General features: G+C 42.9%; 1 protein-coding gene across 1 annotated transcript in view; it reads right to left on the bottom strand.

The window, feature by feature from the left end:
- Ift81 (intraflagellar transport 81) overlaps window positions 1-25,960 on the bottom strand; it is a 69,911-nt gene that overhangs the window by 15,484 nt on the left and 28,467 nt on the right. Inside the window, exons 12-14 of the mRNA XM_051161547.1 lie at window positions 11,157-11,306; window positions 7,385-7,513; window positions 5,694-5,783 (exon numbers count right to left, since the gene is read on the bottom strand). Coding sequence (XP_051017504.1) covers window positions 5,694-5,783; window positions 7,385-7,513; window positions 11,157-11,306 — 369 coding nt within the window. The remainder of the gene's footprint in view (window positions 1-5,693; window positions 5,784-7,384; window positions 7,514-11,156; window positions 11,307-25,960) is intronic.

Below are 25,960 nucleotides of genomic sequence, written 5' to 3'. Positions count from 1 at the left end.
GTGTGCTAGGGCTCAACCACACTAAACAAGGAACAGGTTTTTACAGTTCACAAGCTCAGGGTACACAACGGGATCAAATATCCTGCAAGAGTAACAGCACTTGTCGACAAGTCTGATATCCAAGTTCAACCCCTGGGACTCTAACAGTGTGAAAAAACTGACTCCCACAAGTCATCCTCTGACATCCACGCATGTACACACACACACACACACACACACACCACACACACACCACACATACTCTCTACTCTCACACACTCATACACACTCACTCTCACATACACATACACACATACATGCACACACACTCACACACCACAAAATAAATAAATGAATGCAATAATCATATGCCCCTTAAGTGGGAGAAAGGGTACCAGCCGTGTGTCCTTAGCTTCTCAATAAGATAAATGTGCTATGGTGATGACAAAGCCTTCTTTAAAAACAAAACAAAACAACAGGTGCATGCAGTTCTAGCTGGTCTGGAACTTAAACTTACTCTGTAGACCAGACTGGTCTCAAACTCAGAGATCTGTCTACCTCTGCCTCTCGAATGCTGAGATTAAGGGCGTGTGTTACCATGACTGGCTGAGGACAGCATTTTTTAAATCATTTTTTGAACCTGTGAATCCGAAATGCAAAGCAATCATGATATAGCTTGTCAGCCATGGGTGTGCGTAACTCAGGCTGATTTACGGTACATTGGGTACACCAAAGAAGAGATCCAGATCCACCCATAATCTGAGTAAATGCATGAACCACAGGCACACAAAGCCCAGCTATCTGCTTTGTATGAGACACACATAGGACAAAACAAGGGCGCAGAAAACTGAGTGAGAAGAAATAAAAGGATGCAATAAGAAATCTGATTCAGGGCTGGAGAGACGGCTCAGAGGTTAAGGGTACTGTCTGCTCTTCCGAAGGTCCTGAGTTCAATTCCCAGCAACCACATGGTGGCTCTCAACCATCTATAATGAGATCTGGTGCCCGCCTCTGGCAGGCAGGCACACACGCAGGCAGAACATCATATACTTAATAAATAAATAAATCATTAAAAAAAAAAGAAAGAGGGCCGGGCGTGGTGGCACACGCCTTTAATCCCAGCACTCGGGAGGCAGAGGCAGGCAGATCACTGTGAGTTCCAGGCCAGCCTGGTCTACAAAGTGAGTCCAGGATGGCCAAGGCTACACAGAGAAACCCTGTCTCGAAAAACCGAAAAAAAAAAAAAAAAAAAAAGAAAGAAAGAAAGAAGAAGAAACCAGATTCACTTGCTTTACTAACAGGCAAAACAATCCTTCAGCATTACCAAGAATAATGGTAGGAAAAATAATGAAACATAATTTCGAGGAAAGGTTTTTTTTTTTTGTTTTTGTTTTGTTTTTTATTCTGCAAGGGAAGTTTTAACACGCCTACAGAGCCAGGCGGTGTAGCACACACCTTTAATCCCAGCACTTGGGAGGCAGAGGCAGGAGGATCTCCATGAGTTGGAGGCCAGCCTGGTCTACAGAGAGAGTTCCAGAACAGCTAGAGCTGGTACACAGAGAAACCCTGTCTCGAAAAACCAAACCAAACCAAAAAAAAACCCTACATCTACCATGAGGTTTATCATCTTTACTATTTGGTTTTCCCAGACAGGGTCTTGCTATGTAGCACATGCAGGCAGGCCTCTATCCCAGAATCCTCTAGCCCCAGCCTCCTCAATACTGGGATTTATACACGGTGCCCCCACACTTGGCTCCATCATTCCCATTTCCCCCTGGAGACAGGATCTCATTATGTACCCTTGGCTAGCCTGAAACTTACTATTAGAGAACAAGCTGGCCTGGACTTGCAATGATCCTATTGCCTCTGTCTCATGAATGTTAGGATTACAAGGATGCAGCATGTGGCATAGTTCTGCCTCATCTTTCCAACTTTAAGTGTGTAATCCATGACATTAAGTACACCACAGTGTGGTTATGCATCTGTGTCCAACACCCACCTCCAGAACTCTTTCCATCTAGAAAGGTTCCCAAGAGACTTTGTCTATTAAACACGACTTCTAGTCACCAGGAAGTTCTCAACACTTCTAGGAAGCCCGATCATTCAGCGAATCTGGTACTCAAGAACTGGGAAGTACACATTCTTTTTATGATCAAGTTACTAAAAATTAGGCAGGCCTTGCATCTACTCTACAACCACATTTAACCCCTGCAGTTTGCAGAACAAACCACACTTTATGGAAAGAAAGCATGGTTTACTAAGCTGTTGTGGAAATATGCAAATGACTTGTGGGGGAGGGGCTACTGTTCTTTGGAGGTGTGTCTGAGGCCTCTATTAGAGGACAAGTTTCATTGAGAAGAAAGATGAGGTTCAGATAGGGCTGGGAGTGAGCGCCAGATCTGTAATTACAGACATAAGAGCTAAAAACAAAATAGGACCTGGAGTCATGGAACAAAGCTAACACTCATGCCCTGATAAGGAGGAAGGAGCTAACGCCTGAAGGAGAAGGGGAAAGGAGGCAGAAGGAAGAATAAAGTGCTGGCTTTCTCTTTTCTTTTTGAATTGCTAGCAGTGAGTGAGAGAATATGAGAGGATAGCTTTTCCAGGTACAAAAGTACACCACAGTATAAGCATACTCAAAGCACCCTAAGAAAAATAACAAACTCCACTGTCAGAGCAGGTGGGCAGGAAGGAGCTAAAAGGACCACAAAACTAAACCAAACCCAGTTCCTCACTTCCCAAGGTGGGGTGAGTAGACACTATCTAATGAATGGGCGACTGATGGTAAAGCTAGACAGACAGTGACAAGAACCACACCACAAGCTGGAACACACACTCACTTGTACACACACATAACGTGCGAACAAAAGGGAGATTCTGTACAGGCTTTAAAATAAAAATATAACATAAAATGATACCACTAAGACTAAAAATGTCTGCATGTCAATAAACAGAAACAAGCTAAACTTATCTATTAAAATAAACCTTTCTGGCCAGGCGTGGTGGCGCACGCCTTTAATCCCAGCACTGGGGAGGCAGAGGCAGGTGGATCCCTATGAGTTCGAGGCCAGCCTGGTCTACAAAGCCAGTCTAGGACAGCCAAGGCTACACAGAGAAACCCAGCCTCCAAAAACCAAAAAATAAAATAAAATAAAATAAAAATAAATAAACCTTTCAGATTATATCACACAGCAATATTTAACGTAAGATTTGTCTAAACTTCTGACCACATTAATCATGGTTGATTTCAGTCTGCTTTCAATAAAATTTTGTGTTTGAGATAGTGTGTGTGTGTGTGTGTGTGTGTTTGAGATAGTGTGTGTGTGTGTGTGTGTGTTTGAGATAGTGTGTGTGAGAGTGTGTGTGTGTGTGTGCGTGTGTGTGTGTGTGTTTGAGATAGTGTGTGTGTGTGTGTGTGTTTGAGATAGTGTGTGTGTGTGTGTGTGTGAGAGATAGCGTGTGTGTGTGTGTGAGATAGTGTGTGTGTGTGTGTGTGTGTGTGTGTGTGTGTGTGAGAGATAGCGTGTGTGTGTGTGTGTGTGTGTGTGTGTGTGTGTGTGTGTTAGGAGGCTTTCTACATGCTACTTATACTATACTGAGCTATGTCCCTAGCCCCTAAAAATAGTTTTAGAAAGTAAATATATGTAGAACAAATTTTTAAAAATATTTTATTTTATTTAAATTTATGTGCTTTGGTGTGAGGGCGTCAAATCTTGGAGTTACAGACAGTTGTGAGCTGCCATGTGGGTGCTGGGAATTGAACCTGGGTCCTTTGGAAGAACAGTCAGTGCTCTTAACCACCAAGCCATCTCTCCAGCCCTGTAGAACAAATTTAAGGCAGCCATTAAATAATTACTTAGGGCCTGGAGAGGTGGCGCAGAGGTTAGGAGTGTTCACTGCTCTTCTAGAGGGCTTGAGTTCAGATCTCAGCACCTACAGTGGGCAGCTCACAAGCATCTGTGACTCCAAATCCAGAGGACTCAAGGACTTTTAGCCCACAGTTACCCCACACCTGCCACATGGTGTTCATGTGCACAAATACACAACGAAAAGGGGAAAAAAGCACATCTTTGTCACATGTCTTTAATCTCAGTACTTGGGAGGAGGGGGTAGGTGCATCTCTGCGAATTTAAAGCCAGCCTAGTCTATATAGTGAGTTTCAGGCCAGTCAGGACTCTGACAATAAACAAACAAACAAACAGGCAAATAAATAAATAAAATATATTCATTAATTCCCACAAAATTTCTAGAAAATATTTAAAGATCTGTTATATTCTCATTCTCTCTCTCTTTCTCTCTCTCTCTCTCTGATGAAGGAGCAGATAAAATAATACTTTTAAGACAAGGTCTCGGGGCTGGAGAGATGGCTCAGAGGTTAAGAGCACTGCTTGCTCTTCTAGTGGTCCTGAGGCCAATTCCTAGCAACCACATGGTGGCTAACAACCATCTCTAATGAGCTCTGGTATCACCTCCTGGTGTACATGCAGGCAAAATGTAATAAGTCTTTAAAAAAAAAAAAAAAAAAGACAAGGTCTCAGGTAGACTTAGTTGGCCTTGAACTTGTTTTCTATAATTAAGATTCCTTTGGGCTCAGGATAGAAACATGGAGGCAGTGCCTTAGTAACACCACTCACTCACTCACAGCTGGGTCAGGAGATCCAACAGCAACCCACAGAACAAAGGGAATCTCTTACCTTGATAGACTAAGAAAAGGCTCCCTTGTATGTGTATGTATATGTATGTCTCTGTGAGCATCCTTCTCATATGCACAGGGCCCATGGCAGGCAGAAGAGGGTAGCACATCCTTGCCTTTGTCCCCCATTTGTCTATCTGGATCAGCTTCTAAACCTATCTCACACTGCATGGCATTTCTATAAAAAGGAAATTATGTCTGACTGATTTCAAAGTCTGTGATTTTCCACTCCGAGGCTAACTCTAACAGATGGTGCTCACGTGGAACTAGTTTTCTAGTTCCATCCTCAGGCACACTGGAGATGGCTCACACTCAAACTGACAATTACCCCAGAGAATGATGAAACAGCAGCCACTAATGCCAAATGGTAGAGGCCGCTGGGTCCCGCTGAGGAGGGCACTTACCTTCTGACAGCTCATCTTTAAGCAGGGTTAGAATTAGCTTCCAAGTAACAGCACTTGTGCTTGTCCTAGTGTAATTTGCCCCCCCCCATGCCTGCCAGAACAGTAAGCTCATCCACCTAAGGCTGACCTGCTAGTGCTGTGACACTTGGCCTTTACCTGGCCACAGAAGAGTGGATTTAATATTTACAGCTCTCAAGTGCAAATGATTTTTTTAAAATTTCATCTGGCAGCATTTGGTATTTTAGTTCGACTTCCTTCTCCCTACCCCTTGATAATTTATAGCAAAATAAGCAGCATAAGTTCAACAAAACCGAGAAAGCCCCACTGGCACACGCCTGTAATCAGAGAGGCAGAAGCAAGTGGATGTTTGTGAGTTCGAGGCCAGCCAGGTCTACAAAGCAAGTCAAGGACATCCAAACTACACAGAGAAACCCTGTCTTGAAAACCAAAACAAACAAACAAAATCAACAAAACCTTTGGGAGCCGTCTCAGCACTGGCTTATGTCACTGCAATATAGTAACAATAATTTCCTTTCATTATCTCTCAAGTAAAATACTCAGAGTCCACCTAGTACATTCGAGTACAACAGAGCTAAGAAGATCAAAGGCAAACTTACTTGACATCTCTGACGCAGCTGTCGTAGCTCCTTTATAACTGGAGCCAGAGCTGACTTCTTTTCTGATACCAGGGAATTCAGTTTCTTTACCTATCATTTAAAGAAAAAAAAAAAAACATATATCTAAAAACCAACCAAACAAAAAGATAAATACATAAAAATATTATTGTAGTTAAATAAAGACTTAAAAAAAACAAACCCATAAATTACTTCAGTGCCAAACAATAAAAAAGGGCTTTAGTGAATGTTAATTTCTTTTGTTGTTGGTGGTGGTGGTGTTGGTCTTTTTTTGTTTGTCTGTTTTGTGGGGAGACAGGGTCTCACTACATAGCTCTGGCTGTCCTGGAACTCACTATGTAGACCAGACTGGCCTTGAACTCACAGAGATCTGCCTCCCAAGTACTGGGATTAAAGGTATGTGCCACTAAGCCTGGTTAGTAGATGTTAATTTCTTAGCAAGGCAAAATACCACTTATTGCTTCCTAATGTCAATTATTATGATTGCAAATCATTGTGAAGAAACATATGTAATGTAACACTGAATGCACAAAGCAACTACAAGCTACCTTTATATCATTATAATGTTATTGTCTATAAGACATATACAACTCAGGTGATCATGTAAAATATGCACAAATATGTGTGGATGATTCTCAATATACTTAATGTGAATGGCCTGACAGAATAGGGGTCCTAGAGGTCTCCTCTATACTAAATACTAATCATTTCTGATAAATGGACTTGGGTAAAATCCAGAAAGTTCTAGGATGTACTCAGGGTAGTCTTTGAGTTTGGGGAAGCAACTATTTATCAACAAATAAGAAAATATTTTAATATTATGATGCCTGATGAAAATATCCCCATGCATTTGGGTGGTAGCAGCCCTGAATCTGTAATATCAAGGACATACACTAAGATGCAATAATTCTAGCACGTATTTTTACCACAAATATTCCTCCCCGCCCCCCGCCTCTCTCTCTTTCCAAGACAGGGTTTCTCTGTGTAGCCTTGAACTCACAGAGATCTGCCTACCTCTGCCACCCAAGTGCTGGGATTACAGGCGTGGGCCACCATGCCTGACCCACAAATATTTCTTTAATGTTATATTAAGATACAAAATATATACTGGTTTATGTTGAACAATCATATTACAATGGAAAAAATTGTCTTGAGTGAATGTGTGCTGTCTGTTGACATGGGCCAGCCACATCAAGGATCAAGGCCTGAGTCCCAAGGGAGTGACAAAGTCTTCCCAGTCCTATCCTTCCTCTGGCTTGAGTGTGAAAGTTGGCAGTGTGTGCAGAAAACGTCTACCATGTGTTCTCCCCGTACATGTTTGTGGCCTGAAGGCTGCTCCCCACAGAGACTGCTCATACAGAGATGAGTTAGACCTTGCTCCACTGTGCATAATAGCCAGCTAAGCATCCTGGGGGGAGGGGCTGCAGCTTCTCGGAGGCAAGGCCACCAACCCCAGCTTTTCTGAGCCTGTGCCTGTGTGTCTGTCCTTTCTTCACTCTCTCGCTGCCTTACTTAGGTCAGACCCTGGAGCCATGCAAACATGTGGCAAAAGAACATCAGGCAAATAATGTATAGAGAGTAACATTTAAATGTTTGACTGGGAATTAAACACAGAAGAACGTCCTTCTATCCATATAAGTCAATAAAGTAAGCAAGACAGAAAGCGTCATCACCATTTCAGACATGTCGTCCAGGGTTCGGCCTTTCATCTCATCAACCTCACTCTTGAGGGCTGACACTCTCTCTAGCTCTTCTTGGGTGTAGCTGTACCCAGATATACCCTTCTTCTCTTCAATAGTTCGCTGTAAGAAATGAAAAGAGGCTGTGAGTGCTGGCACCTCCCCATAAGAAGTGCTTCCATTTCTGTTGAAAAGTTGTAAATAACCTAAGTTTGTTTAGAATTCTACCAGACAATCTCACCCACTTCAATTATTTATGTCATCCAGGAACACGTCTTTATACACTATAAACCTAGCTGCATAGGAAATACAATTTCAGATTCTCAAGTAATGCTACTCATTTAAGTGTAGAACCTAAAACACACAATGTACCCAATACGTATTTGGCGAAGGCTGTTCTCACTCACTCATCCAGTCCCTCTCCTACACTGGCTTTGTAAGCCCTGTTCTAGCTCACTGTATAGAGCAGTGAGCAGAAAGGAGGTGGGCTCTTCCTTCCAAGAACACAATAAAACAACACATAAAAGGCACACAATAAAGCAAGTAAGTAGAATACATTCAAGGTGAGACCAGATTTGGTTACTTAGTCATAAGGTTGTTACAGAAATATGTGACATCTGAGCAAAGCTATGATGGAAGTATTGAAGTGGGACCCCAGAAATGGAGTAGCAATGTTAGTTTGGAAGAAAAACATAAGCGTATAACATCCTGGATGATAAGTGGAAAAATATGTGTGTGTATGCATGTGTGTAAGGTTGCCTACGTGTGGAGCCCAGAGATCGACCCCATGTGTCGTTCTCAATTCCTGTCCAGCATTTTGTGTTTCAGTTTCTCACTGAAGCTGGAACTGTTTGATTTGGCTAGAGTGACTTGCTAGCGGCCCCAGCCATCGCCTTGTCCCTGCCTCCTGGTGCCACGTCTACAGGCTTACACCGTGCACTTGACTTTCACATGGGTGCTAAGGATCCAACTCGGCTTCTCACGCCTACACAGCGAGCACTTTACTGACTGAGCCATCTCCCTAGTGCCTGTAGACAATGCTGTAGGACAGAAGGAATGGTCAGCTATGTTACATGCTGCTAAAAGGTTGAGGAAGAAAGGGACTCAAGCTGGGCAGCTGTGGCACACACCTTTAGTCCCAGCACTCGGAGGCAGGCAGATCTCTATGAGTTCCAGGCCAGCCTGGTCTATGGAGTGAGTACCAGGACAGCCAAGTACACAGAAAACCCTTGCCTTGAAAAAGAAAGACAGACAGACAAGGACTCAAAGTTGGACTCATGATATAACAAGAATTTTCTTTGGAATGGCAAGTTAAAAAACCTACTGGAAAGCTAGACATTGTGGCACATGACTATAATTCCAGCACTCAGAAGACTAAGGCAGGAAGATCAGGAGTTCAAAGCCAGCTCGGACTACATAGTGAGTTTCAAGCCAGCCTAGCCTACACAGTAAGTCCCTATGTCAAAGAATTTAAAAAAAAAAAAAAAAAAATTGAAGAATATTCCCCAAAGGTTGGATTCTGGGCTGCCAACAGGACCAGACATCATAAAGAAGGAATCACAGAGAACTAGCACACAGTTCTATATGCAATTTCCTCTGTATGCATAATCAAAATCCTAAGCTGTGCACAGCAGAGGAAGATACTCAGAAACAGAGTGGAAACTGGGATTTGATTGCTTAAGAGATATAGACAGATTTCATCATTTTCACAGCACTAGGGAGACAGAAGTAGCAACTCAAGACTTGTCACCATACAGGAACCTGGTAAACGCCCTGGCTTCTGGCTAACGCCACAGAGGGCTGCGTCTTTAAAGGACAGGCGTAACCTAGCTCCAGACCAGGCCCAACAGTAACAGTGAAACCTAAGAACTGAAGTCCCTGCTACTACTACAAGGACTGTATCCTTACCAGGAAATGAAAACTAAAAAAGGTCGGCTCTAACAGTACCCCTCTATTGGATTAAAGTGATCTGCAAGAAAAAAAAAGTTAAATCCTCCTTTGGAAGGAAAATTTAAATAGAGCCACAAAATTATAATCACATATGATGTCTGACATCAAATAAAAATTATAAATAAATAAACAGGACTAAACCACTAACAATCAAGAAAATAACAGACAAGAGAAATGGAAGTCTGTTTAAATTTAATAGACAGGAACTTAGAATCCAAAAAGTAGGATCTATACAACAGAATAAACTGGAAATTCTAAGATAGAAAAAATAAAATAACTGAGATTAAGAACTCAATAAATAGGTTAAACAGCAAACTAGGCACACACATATAAACATAGGTACACATACGTAAACATAGGTACACACACACACACACACGATTAGGGAACTAGAAGGCCTGGAAAGGTAGGTCAGCAGTTAAGAGCGTCTGTTGCTCTTAGACCCAGGTTGGCTCACAAACACCTCTAACTCTAGTCTCAGGGGATCTGAGTACTTTTCCTGACCTCCATGGACACCAGACACACATGTGTCACACATACATATGTGCAGGTTAAAGACTTATACACATAAAAAGAAGTAAATCTTAAAAAAAGAGAAGATAGCAAAGCACAAAACAATAAAACAATCTAAAGTGAATCATTGTAAGAAACAGTGAAAAAAGAAAAAGTGAAATACATAACCAATTAAAAAAGAAAAAAAAAATGGGGCCAATGAGATGGCTCAGGGGTAAGGACACTTGCTGCCCGGCCTGGTGGGATGAGTCTGGGCCCTGGGACCCACGTGGTGCAAGGAGTGATTCCTAGAAGTTGTGCTCTGACATCCACACACGCTACCACATATGCACATGCATATGGACTCACAATAAACATATAAATTCATGAAATAACAACAAAAAGAAACATGGGGAACGGTGACTAAGACTAATGCAGATGTAACTGGAGTCCAAGTAGAAGGGAAGAGAGAGACAGACTGATACCAAGGGGGTCACAGGGAATTAGAATTCCACAGCACAAGAGGAACCTGAAAAATCCTCCAAACGTTTGATTTTAAGTCAAGGCCATGGGAATCAAGTGGAAATTAGAAAATAATCTGAATAATAGTTACTACTGTCAAATTGAAAACTAGTATTGTTAGGATCCCTGGTTGGTTCACAGTAAGTTTTAGTCTTCGCTTCTCTAGAGACAGTATTCATCTTCAGGAAACTGAAAAGCTCACACTGTCAGTGACGTGAGAAGTGCCCTTGACCTCTCCCAGGACTGCTCTCACAGCAGCACCCTGATGAAACAGCTTCCCCCTGGGGAAGAGGAGGGACACTGTCACATCAAGAGAGCTGCAGGGACCGGGCGTGCAGAGCAGCTCAACAGCAGCGGTCAGTCAGCGCTTACTTGCCAACCACAGGACAGAGGGAAGGAGCAAGCCTGCAGGCGACCTTCCACACAGCGCCCTCCCTGGACACTTCTTTCCAAAGCTCCTTGGAAGCGCAAGTGTAGGCCATGATAAATAAATGTTCTACAGTCACTTGCTTGGAATGATAATTTTACTCCTATTAACTAGCTAACTAAAAGAAAAATCTACTTGGATGTCCAACTTCTATTAATAACCCCAAAGTAGGCACACATATTTTTAAAAGGCAGTGCTTACTGCTGCATTAAAAAAAAATAATAAATGAATCAGCTTACATGACATCTCTGTAATTAATCAAAGAAAATTAATAATTGGATGATTTTCCAGTAAAAACAATGACCTCACCATAAAGCTGTAAGCCATGAGCGTCCTGACATTTGTACTTTAGCAGTCACAACAAAGCTGCATTACCAGCTGATGTTGAATGGTTTGCTGACGTTGCTTCAGAAGCTCCTCTGTCCTCTGCAGAAGGCCAAACTCGGCCTTAAATTCAGCTATTATCTGATGCTTCTTTTTGAAAATTGTACTCTTGCTTCGAAGTTTACAGACATATCGCTTGAACTGCAAAAAAGTACCCAAGCATTATAAATAAAATCATATTTGAAAGCTTTTCTTCTATACTTAGCAGTCCACACACCAGAAGCCCAGTTTTCTTAGAAAACTAGTAAAGACTTTTTTTTTTTTTTTCCAGACAGGGTTTCTCTGTGTAGCCTTGACTATCCTGGACTCACTTTGTAGACCAGGCTGGCCTCGAACTCACAGCGATTCGCCTGCCTCTGCTTCCCAAGTGCTAGGATTAAAGACGTGCACCACCACCGCCCAGCTAAGACTAATTCTTAATATCCATGCACTTAGTGTGTATGCACCATATGCATGCAGGAGACAGAGTCAGGAGAGGTGTCGGACTCCTAGGAACTGGAGTCAATGACCGTTGCTGTGAGCTACCACATTGGGGCTGGGAATTGAACCTGGTTCTTCTTTGTTTTTTCAGATAAGGTCTCTCTATGCAGTCCTAGAACTTGCTATGTAGACTACACTGGCCAGGCGTATGCCACCTCACCCAGCTATGAACCTGCTTTCTCTGTAAGAGCAACAAGTTCTCTTAATCACTGAGGTATCTCTCCAGTGTTAAGACTAACTACTTAATTTTTGACCTCACCTCAATATTTCTATATTATATAAAAGCTCTTCACTTTAGACTTTACAAATAAGAAAAAAGCAACAAACAAACAAACAAACACAGTGCAAACCCCAAAACAGTGCAAGGATCTAAAGAAGAAGGAAGAGGCCGTGAAAGCTCTGGCCTTGGTCTTGTCATGAAGCCCTACTCTAGCAGACTGTTCTGCTAGCCATGCACTCCACCCACTGGGCTCACCACAGAAAACCAGTCGGCAACCTGAGGACTGGACAGTGGCTGCTTCCCTGGGAAGCATTTCAGGCATGGGACAGGAACTCGTCCTAATATTTAAGGATATGGAATGTTAACAGGACCTCATGGTCATTGAATTCAGCCACTTACCTCCATGTGATATCCATGCTATGACTACGCTACACTAATTAAAGAGCCATCACTAAGAAATACCATCTAGAGTCTAGAAAGCCAAGTGAAATAAAATATCTCAAGAATACATGTGAAAAACATTACTTACTACATATAATATGCTAGGCACTATGGAGAGGACACTACTCCAAACAAGGCTCTCCACTGCTCACGCTTAGAAAAACCATCTAGATTTACAGAGCTGGTGGGTATTATAGAGAGCTGAGCGCACATAGTAGCTTAACTTTTGCTGGGGTGAAGATAGGGGACCGGGGTTAGAGGAGGGGGCTCATGGAAAGCTTCTTGGAATAAGCATGTGAGAGGGAGGGGAGAGGAACATTCCAGGACGTAGGAACAGCCTGTGCCTGGGTCCTGAGACACTGGCTCCACAAAGCACTGCTCAGTGTGAGAAGCCAAGGCTAGAAGCAAGTGGGCGACTACTGAAAAGGACACTGCTAACCCTCACTCCTTTGATACACCATTTCATCTTCTCTTCCTGTCTAATTTTTCTACCATAAATAGCATTTTATTAAATATATACTAAAAGATGCTATCCTAGGGACCCTGGCTGCCACGGGCACACCATTTCCACACAACAGCAAGCTCCCCTGTGCTACCCAACCCCAGACAGCTCATTAGCGACTAGAGAAAATACATAGTGCTTCTTTTTGTTTTGTTTTGTTTCTTGATTTTCAGAGACAGGGTCCCACTATGTAGCCTTTTCTGTCCTGAGCTTGTGATGTAGACCAGGCTGACTGAATTACAGAGACCCTCCTGCCTCTGTCTCTCTAGCGCTAGGATTAAGAGCGTGCACCATGACACCCAGCTGTACAATGCTTCTTGAAGCTATTTTTTAAAGGTGCAGGGCTTAATTAATAACACATTTAATAAAGTAATGAACATAATACTGACTGAAATCTTAGAAATGAGAGAAAGATAAGATTCAATGACACTATACCACTGAGGATTTGCCTTCCTGGCTGGTCCTTTGTTGTTGATGAGACAGATATGCTTATTTTTACATAAGGAATTAGATCTTGGCTGGCAGTGGTGGTGCACCCTCTTTAATCCCAGCTCTCGGGAGGCAGAGGCAGGTGGATCTCTGTGAGTTCAAGGCCACCATGGTCTACAGAGTAAATTCAAGGACAGCCAGAGCTATACAGAAAAACCCTGTTCTGAAAAAAAAAAAAAAAAAACGAAGAACAGAAACAACAAAACCAAAAACCAACAACAACAAAAGAATTATATCTCAATTGAATATTTGACACTACAGGATGCAAAGCATCTTCAATAGTTTTCAGAGCTGATCAATACTTTGGTTTTTTTTTTTTTAATGTTTCATTTTTTTTAATTAAAAAATTTTTTTTTCAAGTCAGAGTTTCTCTGTGCAGCCTTGGTTGGTCTGGAACTTGCCTGTAGACCAGGCTGATCTTGAATTAGAGATGTACCTGCCTTTGCCTCCGAAGTGCTGAGATTAAAGGTATGTGGTGTGTCACTATGACCTACTTAAATATTTGATTTTTTAAAAAATTTTTGTTTTTCAAAACAGGGTCTCTCTGTGTAGCCTTGGCTGTCCTGGACTTGCTTTGTAGACCAGGCTGGCCTCAAACTCACAGCGATCCACCTGCCTCTGCCTCCTGAATGCTGGGATTAAAGGTGTGCGCCACCATGCCCGGCTACACAGAGAAACCCTGTCTTGAAACAAACAACGAAAACAAACAAACAAAATTGTTTTATTTTATGTGTATGTTGTCTGCGTATACGTCTGTGCACCATGTGTGTGCCTGCTGCTGCTGAAGGCCAGAAGAAGGAACTGGATCTGAACCTGGGTCCTTTGTAAGAAGAGCTAGTGTTCTTAATCGCTTTGCCATCTCTCCAGCCATACAATATTTTGATTTTATTATTGTTAGTGTTGAAAATGTTGTTTCACATAAACACACAGGTCAAAATGGCAGCAGTATGTTTATGGCCATTTCTGAATTGTTGAAAATTTTGTCCTAGGCTAAAGTTAATTTAACAATATTTTTCATGAATTCAAGACAGCAATTCACATAGCCATTTGTAAGATCAAACACTATCATACAATACAATCCAAAGATAAACTAACTTGATACTTACACATTGAGGAATTATGGTGGGACAATACGAAGTCTTTGTTTTCTATAATCAGACCATTGCGTTTCTATAACAGCATAAATTTTTGTATGGAGCGCAGAAACATCACAATTCTTAATAGACCAATAGTGTTAAATGTGAGCCATGGTGTAATGGCATGTGCTCTGCTTATGCATGCGCGGGTGTGCGTGCATGCGTCGTGTGTGTTCCAAACAAGGCTGCAGAAAGGTCCTGCCTGTGACACAACATGAGTTAGCACTGCCAGAAATACTGCAGACTCATTACATGTTTGTACATATTTGACTTTGAATTAATTTTTGGTTACTGAATATTCAAAAACCTTTTACTGCTGCCAATCTTTTATGATTCCAAAACTCTGTTACATCATACCATGAACTTGCCATCCACAGCTTTAGAAAATGAGCTTTAGAGAAAGGAAGTTCAAAAATACTTCTTTTTCTTTGTGGATTTTTGAGACAGGATCTCCCTATGTAGTCTGTGTTAGACTGAACCTGAACATGACACTTGGCCTTGGCCTCCTTAGTGTAGTTGTTAAGGCATGCAACACTACACTGGGTTTACTTACATACTGGGTGGGGAGGAAGAAAGAGAGACTGATTGTCTCAGTGTCCCTTGCAGCCAAGCTGGCCTCAAATTCACAAGGCAGCCAAGGCTGGCCTCGAACTGAGCCTCTTGCCTCCACTTCCCCAGGCTAGGATTACAGATGCAGTGCCACGCCTGGCTCTCCACATATTCCTCTGTAGCTAAGTTAGTCTTGCTACTCAGGGATCAAGCCCCCGCACAGCAACTTTTCAATGGCTGGGTTACAAAAGCTGCTCGAAAATCTGAGCCACAGCAAAGTACCCAGACTCTAATAACTCGCTAATTTTCCCTTTAAAGCATAAATGTGTAAACCTGATACAAGCACAGACTCAGAATCCCTAGAGTAACTATACGTTCTATTAAAAGTGTCCTGGGCAAAGCGCCCAAAATAAATCTGCCCTGCTCATCTGCTATCCTGTGTAACATCTAGGCCAATTTCCCTCCTTTATCTCGCTGTGCTCCACAACTATTTTTAAAGGCTAAACGCTAGAAATGCTTTTGGTGGAAGAACAATTCCACATATTACTCACCATGCTCTCTGTGAGAGCTTGGTTATTATTTGGCACTCACTGTACATTCTACCTAGGGGAAGGGGAGAGCCAGGGTCACATGAGTCACAGTTGCACACAAAGAAGCAGCAGGTGGCCATCGAAGTGGCTAAGTGCATTCTACTGCTCCTGGCTAGTTAAGGAGAAAGGAACACAGCATCCATGTTTTCATTCCACAGGACAGCCCTTCTCATTACCACTTGGACTGTAGGTTATTTCTGGGCCTCAAAGTGACAAACAATACATACACACTAATCTTTGAAACACTGTTTTTTTGGGGGGGATTGTTTGTTTGTTTGTTTTTAGATAAGGATCTGGCTATGTAACACAGGCTGGCCTTTGATTCTAGATCTTCCTGCCTCCTGAGTGCCGGGATTACAGCTTGGTGTTGCCATGCTAGCCTTAAATATACACTTCATAATTTCTGTAGGATATTTTGCCAGGAATGGTCAAAAGGAACTTGTGTTTCTGATATTCTGCCAAATTGTTCTTCAGAAGGCTATTTATAATACTTTTACAATCGATCTGAAAAGTGAACCCAGCGTTCTCTCTAACCCACACTTGGCTATTAGGAGGCTCGGCTTTTCATCACTTCTTGAGCACCTGCAGGAATCTTGAGGAGCAACACGTTTGCCTGTGCTACACTTTGTCACTGGCCTGTGGTCTGTTGCGTGTGCATCTGTAACAATGGTTCTCAAACTTTCTGGTCTCAAGAACCCTTTATGTAATCTTTTTTACTAGGCCCAGGCTAGTCTTGAACTTATCATCCTATTTCCTTCTTCCAAGAGCTCAGATTACAGAAGTGCACCACCATGCCCACTGATCCTCTTAAAATTACCAAAGATCTCAAAACTTTTATGTAGATCTAACTATTGCTATTTACCATACTAGAAATGCAAAAGCAGTATAGTATGCCACAGATTCTAAAACACAAGAAAAAGCAAGCATATGCTCTGCTAGCTCCCACAGCAATGGGGTGCTCACATACGAGCCCCTATCAGCTCTACTGTGTACTCAGGAGAAGGTCAGCGTAAGAACTCCCTCTCTCCCCATCTCCCGGTTCAGAGGAGTGACCTGGAGGATGGCCAATGGCAATGACACAGTGGCAAAGTGGCAAGACCAGAGAGTGCAAAGAGTGAAGATGTAGGGAAACCAGTGGACTGGTTGTGCACAGGTTACAACTGAGGGTGCTGGGAATATTTATGGAAGTGAGTTCAGCAGGCTGAATTCCACAGATGGGGAATGATGGGTAGAACTGAGGGGCTGGAATGACATGGACACACACTACTCGCAGGAATGGTGAAGGGTGAGACCACAGGAACTAATACTAGGGTGATAATGTGGGCTGTGGGGCACAGGACTGCTATGTGGAGGGCACATGGAGGAGGAAGCTGGAGCACCCCGTAGGTTAGCTAAATTAGGCGGTGGGTGAGGGGACACAACACAAGCATGGCGGCACATATCTGTAATCCTGGTATTCAGTAGGCTAAGGAAGAAAGACTGAATGTGAAGCTAGCCTGAGCTAGATGAACATTATCTCTAAACAAAACACAGCAAAGCAAAATATAAAAAGACACACTAGGAATGCAGCTCTGGGTAGGGTGCTGCCTCCACATGGAACACCAGGTTGATGCCCAGAACTACATAAAAACTGGATAGAAAAGCAGTCTGAATAAGAACGGCTCCCATTTGAATGCTTAGTCACTAGGGAGTGGTACCATTTGAAGGGATTATAAGGATTAGCAGGTGTGGCCTTGTTAGAAAACGTGTTGTCACTGGGGATGAGCTTTGATATTTTAAAAATCCATGCCAGGCCCAGTCTTGGTCTCAATCTTGGTCTCAGTCTCTGTTTGTCTGTGTTCTCTCTCTTCTCTTCTCTTCTCTTCTCTCTCTTCTCTTCTCTCTCTCTCTGTCTTCCTCCCTCCCTCCCTCCCTCCTACAGATCAGGATGACACTCTTAACTCCTTCTCCAGCACCATGCCCCACCATGATGACAATGGACTAATCTCTGGAACTGTAAGACAGCCCCCAGTTAAGTGCTTCCCTTTATAAGAGTTGCCATGGTCATGGTGGCTCTTCAGAAATAGAACAGCAACTAAGACAGATGTGGTATACTCCTGCAATCACAGCACTTGGAAAATGGAGGCAGGATAAAAAGTTCAAGGTCTTTTTTGATTACATGGAAAGCCAAGGCCAAACTAAGCTATAAGAAACCCTGTCTTAAAAAAACCAAAACAAAACAGAAAAGTAAGCAACCAAATAAGCAGGGGCTAGAGAGGCGTGTCAGTGGTTAAGAGCATTCGCTGTTCTTTTGGGGATCCAAGTTTAGTTCCTACCATAAGCACCTTAAACTCCAGCTCCAGGGCACAACACCCTCTTCTGGTCTCTGGCACACATATAAATTTTTCAAAAAGTTAAGTGATTGTGTAAATAAGTAAATCCAACAGGGAGAAAAAGAGCCAGATGTTACAATGATATAAAAGATCTTTTAAAACCAGCAAAGGGAAAACAACAGAGTGTTGCAGCATATTGGTAGGAATGAGTAGTCTGTGTTATATATACAAAGACAGACATAGGAAGTTACAGAATCATGTGTCATTGTAACCCTGCATACACACAGAACCATGAGCTCACTGACTTCTGATCTGAAGGAACCAGCTAATGCAACAAGAAGTAAATAAATAAGCTCATTTGTAGAAATACATTATAAGAATAAAATATTAGGATTTGTGTTAAAAAAAAAAAAAAAAAGGAAGAAGAAAAGAAAAAGCTGGGAGTGGTGGCACACTTGGGGAGGCAGAGGAAGGTGGATCTCTGGTAGTTTGAGGCCAGCCTGGTCTACAAAGTCAGTCCAGGACAGCCAGGGTTGTTACACAGAGAAACCCTGTCTCCAAGAACCAAAAACAAACAAACAAATTGCCAGATGGGTGTGGTAATCCCAGTACTCAGGAGGGAGAGGCAGGCAAAACAAACAAAACAAAAAGATTTGCCACAAGTGGTGGCACACGCCTTTAATCAGCACTTGGAGGCAGAGGCAGGCAGATCCTTGAGAGTTCAAGGCCATCCTGGTCTACAAAGTAAGTCCAGGACAGTCAAGGCTACACAGAAAGACTGTCTCAAAAACAAACAAACAAACAAATAAATAAATTGGCCCTACAACTGAGAATCAAAGCCTAGTACATTCTGCTTCCCATAAGCCACCTCTGCAAATAATTTAGGAGGAACCAGTGACTAAGGATAGTATTTTATTTGGATGGTTTCTGTTAAGCAGAAACTATCCTGTATGTTATTTCTCACCTTTGTTGTAACTTTTACTTTTGAAACACACCTCAACATTATCCCAAGATGTTTGCTCCCTGTAAGAATTGCTTCTACAGGTTGTGGGAACTGGCCAGGAGGAAAAGGATAGAGGTGTGGTGCTAGGCACAAAAAGTACCTACCCAGAGGCCGTGGCCTACGATGGTAGCAGCACACTGGGAACTAATGCTGGTGTACTACACCAACTGGGCCCTGTACTACCTGAAATTCAGTAACAGCCTTAACAGCCACCTGCTGACTGCCAGTGTGGCCTGGTCTGGTGGACTGGCCATCTGTGAAGGTGTACTTCCTCCTGGAGATGCAGAGGGTGGGGCCATGGCCTAAATCCACTACAAATTAGCAGCAGACCTAACCCTCAGCAGAGGAGCAGTGGCTCAACTTTGGGGATGACACCCCTAACATCCTTTGCACAAGCAGCAGAGCCAGACAGCAATGAGGGACAGCACATCCACCAGGAAGGTGAGCTGCACTTCCTCCTCACCAGGCTCACTACTGCCGAGCCAGAGAGGGGATATCATTGGTCTATCTTTGGAACTCTGAGGGAGGTGAGAATATGGCCACATTCAGGCCTACACTTAGGCCTAGCACAACGAATATATGGCAGACAGGGATGAGCTCTTCTCTGAGGTGGACAAAAAAGGAAAGAAGCAAGGTATCCCTAAATACCAGTGTGGCAAGCCCAGCCCTGAACTGATGCAGTAAGCCTGCATCACACCCAGTAGCATCACCTATGGTGGCAGGACACTGAGGAGCAATTGTAGGTGTGGGCCACTTTGACCCTGTTACCTGGGGCCCTCTGAGGCAGAAAAGCTCATCCCCACCTTCGCCATGAAGGAGGATGCCTTCTTCCTCTATGACAACGGCTGAGTAGAGAACTATGAGACCCCATTCCTGCCTTGGCAGGCACCCTGGCCCAAGACGGACAGCGCTCCAGGCCCTGTGTAGAGCCTGCGTATCTGGGTCTGCCTTCGCCCCCAGAACTACTGATGTCTTTTGAACTACTCTCCCCTCCCCCTTGCTGGGCCATGACCGTCTCTCACTTCTGGGCTAAAAAGTTGGTAGAGGTGGGCTGAGGATGCTGCTACCACCACTGCCCTGTGTCTGTGAGCACTTAGAAAAAATTTTGCTTCAAAGGCATTGTCATTAAAGTAAGTGCAGACGCATTTCAAAATATAACTGAATTGTACAAGTCTCAGACTGACAAAGAGGTAAGAAAATGAACCTAGAGAGAAGAGAGGTGGCAATGAAAGTTGTATGCCTTTTATATTTATCTCTATGTCATCAAACACAGGTTAAAATAGCAACAATGTAATTCTATTGTTTTAAAAAGAACACCTTGAGCCAGGCATGGTGGCGCATGACTTAATACCAGCACTTGGGAGGCAGAGGCAGGTGGATCACTGTGAGTTCGAGGCTAGCCTGGTCTACAAAGCAAATCCAGGACAGAGCAAATCCTACACAGAGAAACCCTGTCTTGAAAACAAAAACAAAAACATCTTGGTCCTAAATGAAGGGACTGATATTTTTATATTTTTGGTTGTGAGCCTAGCCTTTAACAGCTAGGCCATCTCTCCAGCCCAGGAACTGATATTTTTAAGTGGATTATTGTAAATAAATGCTTTTTTGTTTGTTTTTGTTTTGAGACTTGGTTTTTCTACTTATCTCTGCTGTCCTGGAACTCACTCTGTAGACCAGGCTAGCCTCAAACACAAGAGATCCATCTGTCTGTGCCTCCTAAGTGCTGGGACTAAAGGTATGCACCACTATGCCTGGCTAATAAATGCATCTTTAAAAATTAGTTGAAGCGGGGCTGGAGAGATGGCTCAGTGGTTAAGAGCACCGCCTGTTCTTCCAGAGGTCCTGAGTTCAATTCCCAGCAACCACATGGTGGCTCAAAACCATCTGTAATGTGATCTGATGCCCTTTTCTGTAGATAAAGCACTCATATGCAATAAATAAATAAATAAATCTTTAAAAAAAAAAAATTAGTTGAAGCCACACGTGGTGGCACATGTCTTTAATCCCAGAATTCTGGAGGCAGAGGCAGGTGGATCTCTGTGAGTTCAAAGCCCTATCTTGAAAATAAAAAAAAAGAGCACTTGTCATTCTAGCAGAGGACATGGGTTCCCAACAGTCACGTGGTGGTTTACAACCATCTATAACTCTAGTTCTATGGATCTGAGGCCCTGTTCTGATTTTTTTTTTTTTAATTGAGACAAGGTTTCTCTGTGTAACAGCTCTGGTTGTCCTGGACACTCTTTGTAGACCAGGCTGGCCTTGAACTCACAGAGATCCGCCTGCCTTAAAGGCGTGTACCACCACACCAGGCCTGTTCTGACTTCTGAGGGAACTAGGCATATATATGTGCATGCATGTTCATACATGTATGTATATACATACATACATGTACACAAAACACTTATACACATGGAAAATAAATCTTTTAAAATTAAGAAAATAAGATATTTAAAATAATTTTAAATAAAAATAATTTCAAAGTAGATTTTTTTTCCGAGACAGGGTCTTTCTGTGTTAGCCTTGACTGTCCTGGACTCGCTTTGTAGACAAGGTTGGCCTTGAACTCACAGCGATACGCCTGCCTCTGCCTCCCAAGTGCTGGGATTAAAGGCATGCACCACCACCGCCTGGCCTTCAAAGTATATATTCACAAGAATAATTTTAAGCACCTGGGAAGACAGTTTAGCAGGCAGAAGTCCTTGCTATGAAGCCTGATGGCCCAGGTTCAGTTCCAGAGCCCATGTGGAAAGCCAGATGTATCCGTGCACATCTGTAATCCTAGCCCTCCTGTAAAGTGATGGGAGGCAGACAGGAGGATTAGCAGCAGGTACCTAAGCTATGCTGGAAGTGTGCAGCTCAGAAACAACAGAGACCCTAATGCAAGAGCGGCAGGAGCAGAGAACCAACTCCTGTAAGTTGTCCTCTTGTGTCCACGTGTGTGCTGGGGCCTGTGCATACTTACACTTGATCACATTAAATAGATACATCAGTCTTTACTAAGAGAAATCAATGTTATGCTAGTGAGACACTTCGATGGGTAAAGGAAACAGAGTGAATGTAAGAACTGACTCCCTCAAAAAAAAAAAAAAAAAAAAAAAGAACTGAGTCCCTCAAGTTGGGCGGTGGTGGCGCACTCCTTTAATCTCAGCACTCGGGAGGCAGAGGCAGGTGGACCACTGTGAGTTCGAGGCCAGCCTGGTCTACAAAAGCAAGTCCAGGACAGTCAAGGCTACACAGAGAAACCCTGTCCCAAAAAAACAAAAACAAACAAACAAACAAAAAAAGAATCGACTCCCTCACGCTATCCCCTCACCTCCACAAATGCTCTGTGCCACACAAGTATATGTGCATGTAAATAAATAAAAATATACATCTAAAATTAAAAGAGTTACTTCAAAAGGAACAATTTGAAAAATAAATTTAGGGCTGGAGAGATGGAGAGATGGCTCAGTGGTTAAGTGGTTAAGAGCACTGACTGCTCTTCCAAAGGTCCTGAGTTCAATTCCCAGCAACCACATGGTGGCTCACAACCATCTATAATGTGATCTAATGCCCTCTTCTGGTGTGCAGGCAGAGCACTGTATATATAATAAATAACTATTTAAAAAAAAAAAGATGTGCCTGAGGAGGTCAGAAAGAGGCAGCAGATCCCCAAGAACTAGAGTTATGAATAGTTTGAACCACTGTGAGGAGCTGGGAACTCATCAAGTGTGCTTAGCTAGAGAGCCATCTCTCCAGCTCCAGGCTTTTAAAAAACATTTATTATTATTATTAGATGTGTCTGTGAGAGTGTGTGGGGGGGAAGAGGATGGAGAGGGAGGGAGGGAGGGAGGAGGGGGAGGGAGAGAGAGAGAGGGAGGGAGGGAGGGAGGGAGGGAGGGAGGGAGAGAGAGAGAGAGAGAGAGAGAGGGAGGGAGGGAGAATATGAATGAATGAATCCAGAGGCCAAAAGAGAGCATCAGATTCCCTGAGGCTGAAGTGTTATGGTTGGCTGTGAGCTGCCTGATGTGGATTCTGGGACCTGAACTCTGGTCCTCTGAAAGAACTCTTAACTGATGAGCCATTTCACCAGTCAACAGGAATCTGAAAAAAAAAATAAGTAATCATTTTAAAGGGAGAAAAATGGCATAGGTATAAACAACAAATTTGTGCAAGATTAAAATAAAAACTAGCTGGGTGTGGTGGCGCACGCCTTTAATCCCAGACTTGGGAGGTAGAGGTGGGCAGATAGATCACTGTGAGTTCAAGGCCAGCCTGGCCTACAAAGCAAGTCTAGGACAGCCAAGGCTACACAGAGAAACCCTTCTCAAAAAAAAAAAAAAAAAAGATAAAAGCGTCTCCTTATGCACTGTAATAGGTCACTCACACAGATGTGCCATCATTACAGTAGAAAACGAAGCTTGAGAAAAAAAAAAAAAGAAAGAAAGAAAACGAAGCTTGGCATTGGATAAAAGCGCATGTCAGCAGCTATCACCAATCAGGTGGACTGATCCACATATGGAGTCCAACGTGGTCATTTCTGAGAGATCAGCCCTCAATCTCAATGCTAAGGGAACACTCTAATCTATCTGCATGTACTGGGTGGATGATGAAGTAATGATTCACAGCACTAGCTCTGCTTTAGGAACAGTACTACAGACTCAGCTCCATTGTGATCGCAATGGAATTTGACAAGGGTTCTTTTTCCTTTTATCTACTTACCGTGTGCCTAATCTTCTACAGTAATGGTCAGAGTCTGGGATAGCTTACCCTTGACACCTTCCAAGCTTATTGGAAACTACCAAAGAGTTACTGGATTCTCAACCTCATTTGAACACTTACACGAAAACAAGAATTTGCCCTGCTCCAAGTTTTCTGCTTCAATATCTAGCATGAAAATTATGTTCCAAGTAATTAGCTGGAAGGCCTTTACAAGGCAACTACACAAGTACTTTCTGCTGTTCAGGACTGTAACAAGCCTTGCACACTTTAAAAGAGCAATTAGTAATTCCACCAAACTCTCAAGTTGATTCTTACAACAATTGGACCAGAAGGAGTACTTTTTGTTCTCAAATCCTATTAATCCAGCATTCATTCTATTTTCCATGTCTTGGTTAAATCATTTCTTTGTTAATTGTCTTGTCAAATGACACTTAAATATGGAAGCCTATAGGAAAAAATAGGCTTGAGGGAGCTAAGGAGTTAGGAGATAAGATACCACATCTACAAACAGCATGGCTGGGTCAGAGGCAGCATCCCCCATTGGTCTGTATCTGGTCTAGTCTAAGTCCAAGCTATATTTCAGGCTGGGTCTCTGGAGATCATTCATAGGCTCTGACGCTTGCTCACACAGCTGCTACCTGTTCTAAGCAAAAAGAAAATATTTCAAAGCAACCTTTGTTTTTTGCTAAAATGGTCATCTGTTCACAACAGCCGGCATAACTAGTGTGACATAAACACATATACATATACTGTCCCAACCTTTCCCAACCTGCTAGTATTACGTTTTTAACTTTAAATAGGAAAGTCTCAGCAGACAAGCATGAACGACATAACCATGTACATGTGGCAGTAGCTGGTTATCTGCACCCTCCTTACAGTTTGTAATGAGCCATGTTATGGTGGTAGCAAGCAGCTTTAAGCAAATTCTGGCCCAGGAATATCTATCTGTAAGAACTGAGCACACCCCCGAGTCTCGGTGCTTTTACTAAGAATCAGATGGGTCAGCGCAGGGCTGTCCCTATTCTAATGAATGTGTCAGTTGCTGCCTCAGTGGTTTTAATGTAATGCTCCAGGAAAAAAGATGCAAAGCCTTGAATCTAACATTGCAGGCATCACATGCTACTTCTATCATAGTAAGCTGAGCCAAATTTATTTGGACCTGTTTTGTTCTCTCTCTTGGGAAATTTTAGGACCCGCAGGCCCTGCTATGATAAAGAGCACATTGTGATTTGAAAGGTTCTAAAAATATCTCAGGTTTGCCTGGGCTCACTTGGAAGGGTGGATGATTCAACTACAAGTGTCAGAATCTGGCTCCTAATTTTTTGGGAACTGACAGCTGCAGTGAATCTTGCCAGGATTCCCTTATCTCCACGGAGCTTCTCTTTGAAGTTGTTAAAGACGATTTCATAATCTTCCCTATTTAGCTCTAGGATTTCTGGTGGTGGCTGCACAGTGAAATGCTTGGCTGTTTTTAAAGCTGCTTATAATAGTATTTGACTAAGCACATTTTCCAAGCTGTTGAGCTTCTTGTGATGGTGAGGGGAGAAAGTGCAATGGGCTGCACCCAGCAGTGACCTCTCAACCGATGGACCAAGGGACCTGTAACCAGAGGTTCATTTGGTGCTATAAAAATTTCAGACTCAAAAGATATACAATTTGAATAAAAACCCTGGGAATAGCCACGTGTGGTGGTACATGCCTGTAATCCCAGCACTTGGGAGACAGAGGCCAGTGGATCTCGTGAGTTCGAGGCCAGCCTGGTCTACAAAGGGTTCCAGGACAGCCAAAGCTACACAGAGAAACCCTGTCTCCAAACAAACAAACAAACAAACAAAAACTCAAAAAACGAACAAACAAAAAAACCTGGGAACATGGTCTATAAGCTTAGGTTGTTGAATAGGAAATGGCAAAATGATAACAAAAGAATTGGCTACAGGCTACCAGATTAAACAGCAAATTTAAGTTTGTGATCATGAATATAAAACTATGTGAAGATGTAAACAGCCAGGGTTGGGGTGAAGAATGATTAATTTTTCTTATCACTTGAAGCTTGAAAAATAGTTCCAAGATATTTGTTGATATTAATATCCTGATTTAAGAACAAAAAAGGCAAAACCTTTGCAGGCAGGTAGATCTCTGTGAGTTGGAGACCATCCTGGTCTACATATTGAGTTCCAGGCCAGCCAGGCTGGAGAGTGAGAGCATGTAGACCAAGGGAGCTAGCGAGCTTTCACTCCAAGTGGCTGCTGCCTTTACTGGTTTCTTAGGAAAGCAGAGACTGAACAAGTGGCCTCGAGAGTGCTGCAGCAATTGTCACTGACAACACTGGTCACAGTCCTGCCTTCTCATTTCTGTGGCATGCCGTGCTGCTG

Source organism: Acomys russatus, chromosome 19 (assembly GCF_903995435.1).
Source record: "Acomys russatus chromosome 19, mAcoRus1.1, whole genome shotgun sequence".
Classification (NCBI taxonomy): domain Eukaryota; kingdom Metazoa; phylum Chordata; class Mammalia; order Rodentia; family Muridae; genus Acomys; species Acomys russatus.
Note: the sequence above shows the minus strand (reverse complement) of the source record. Positions and strands in the feature narration are given on the sequence as shown.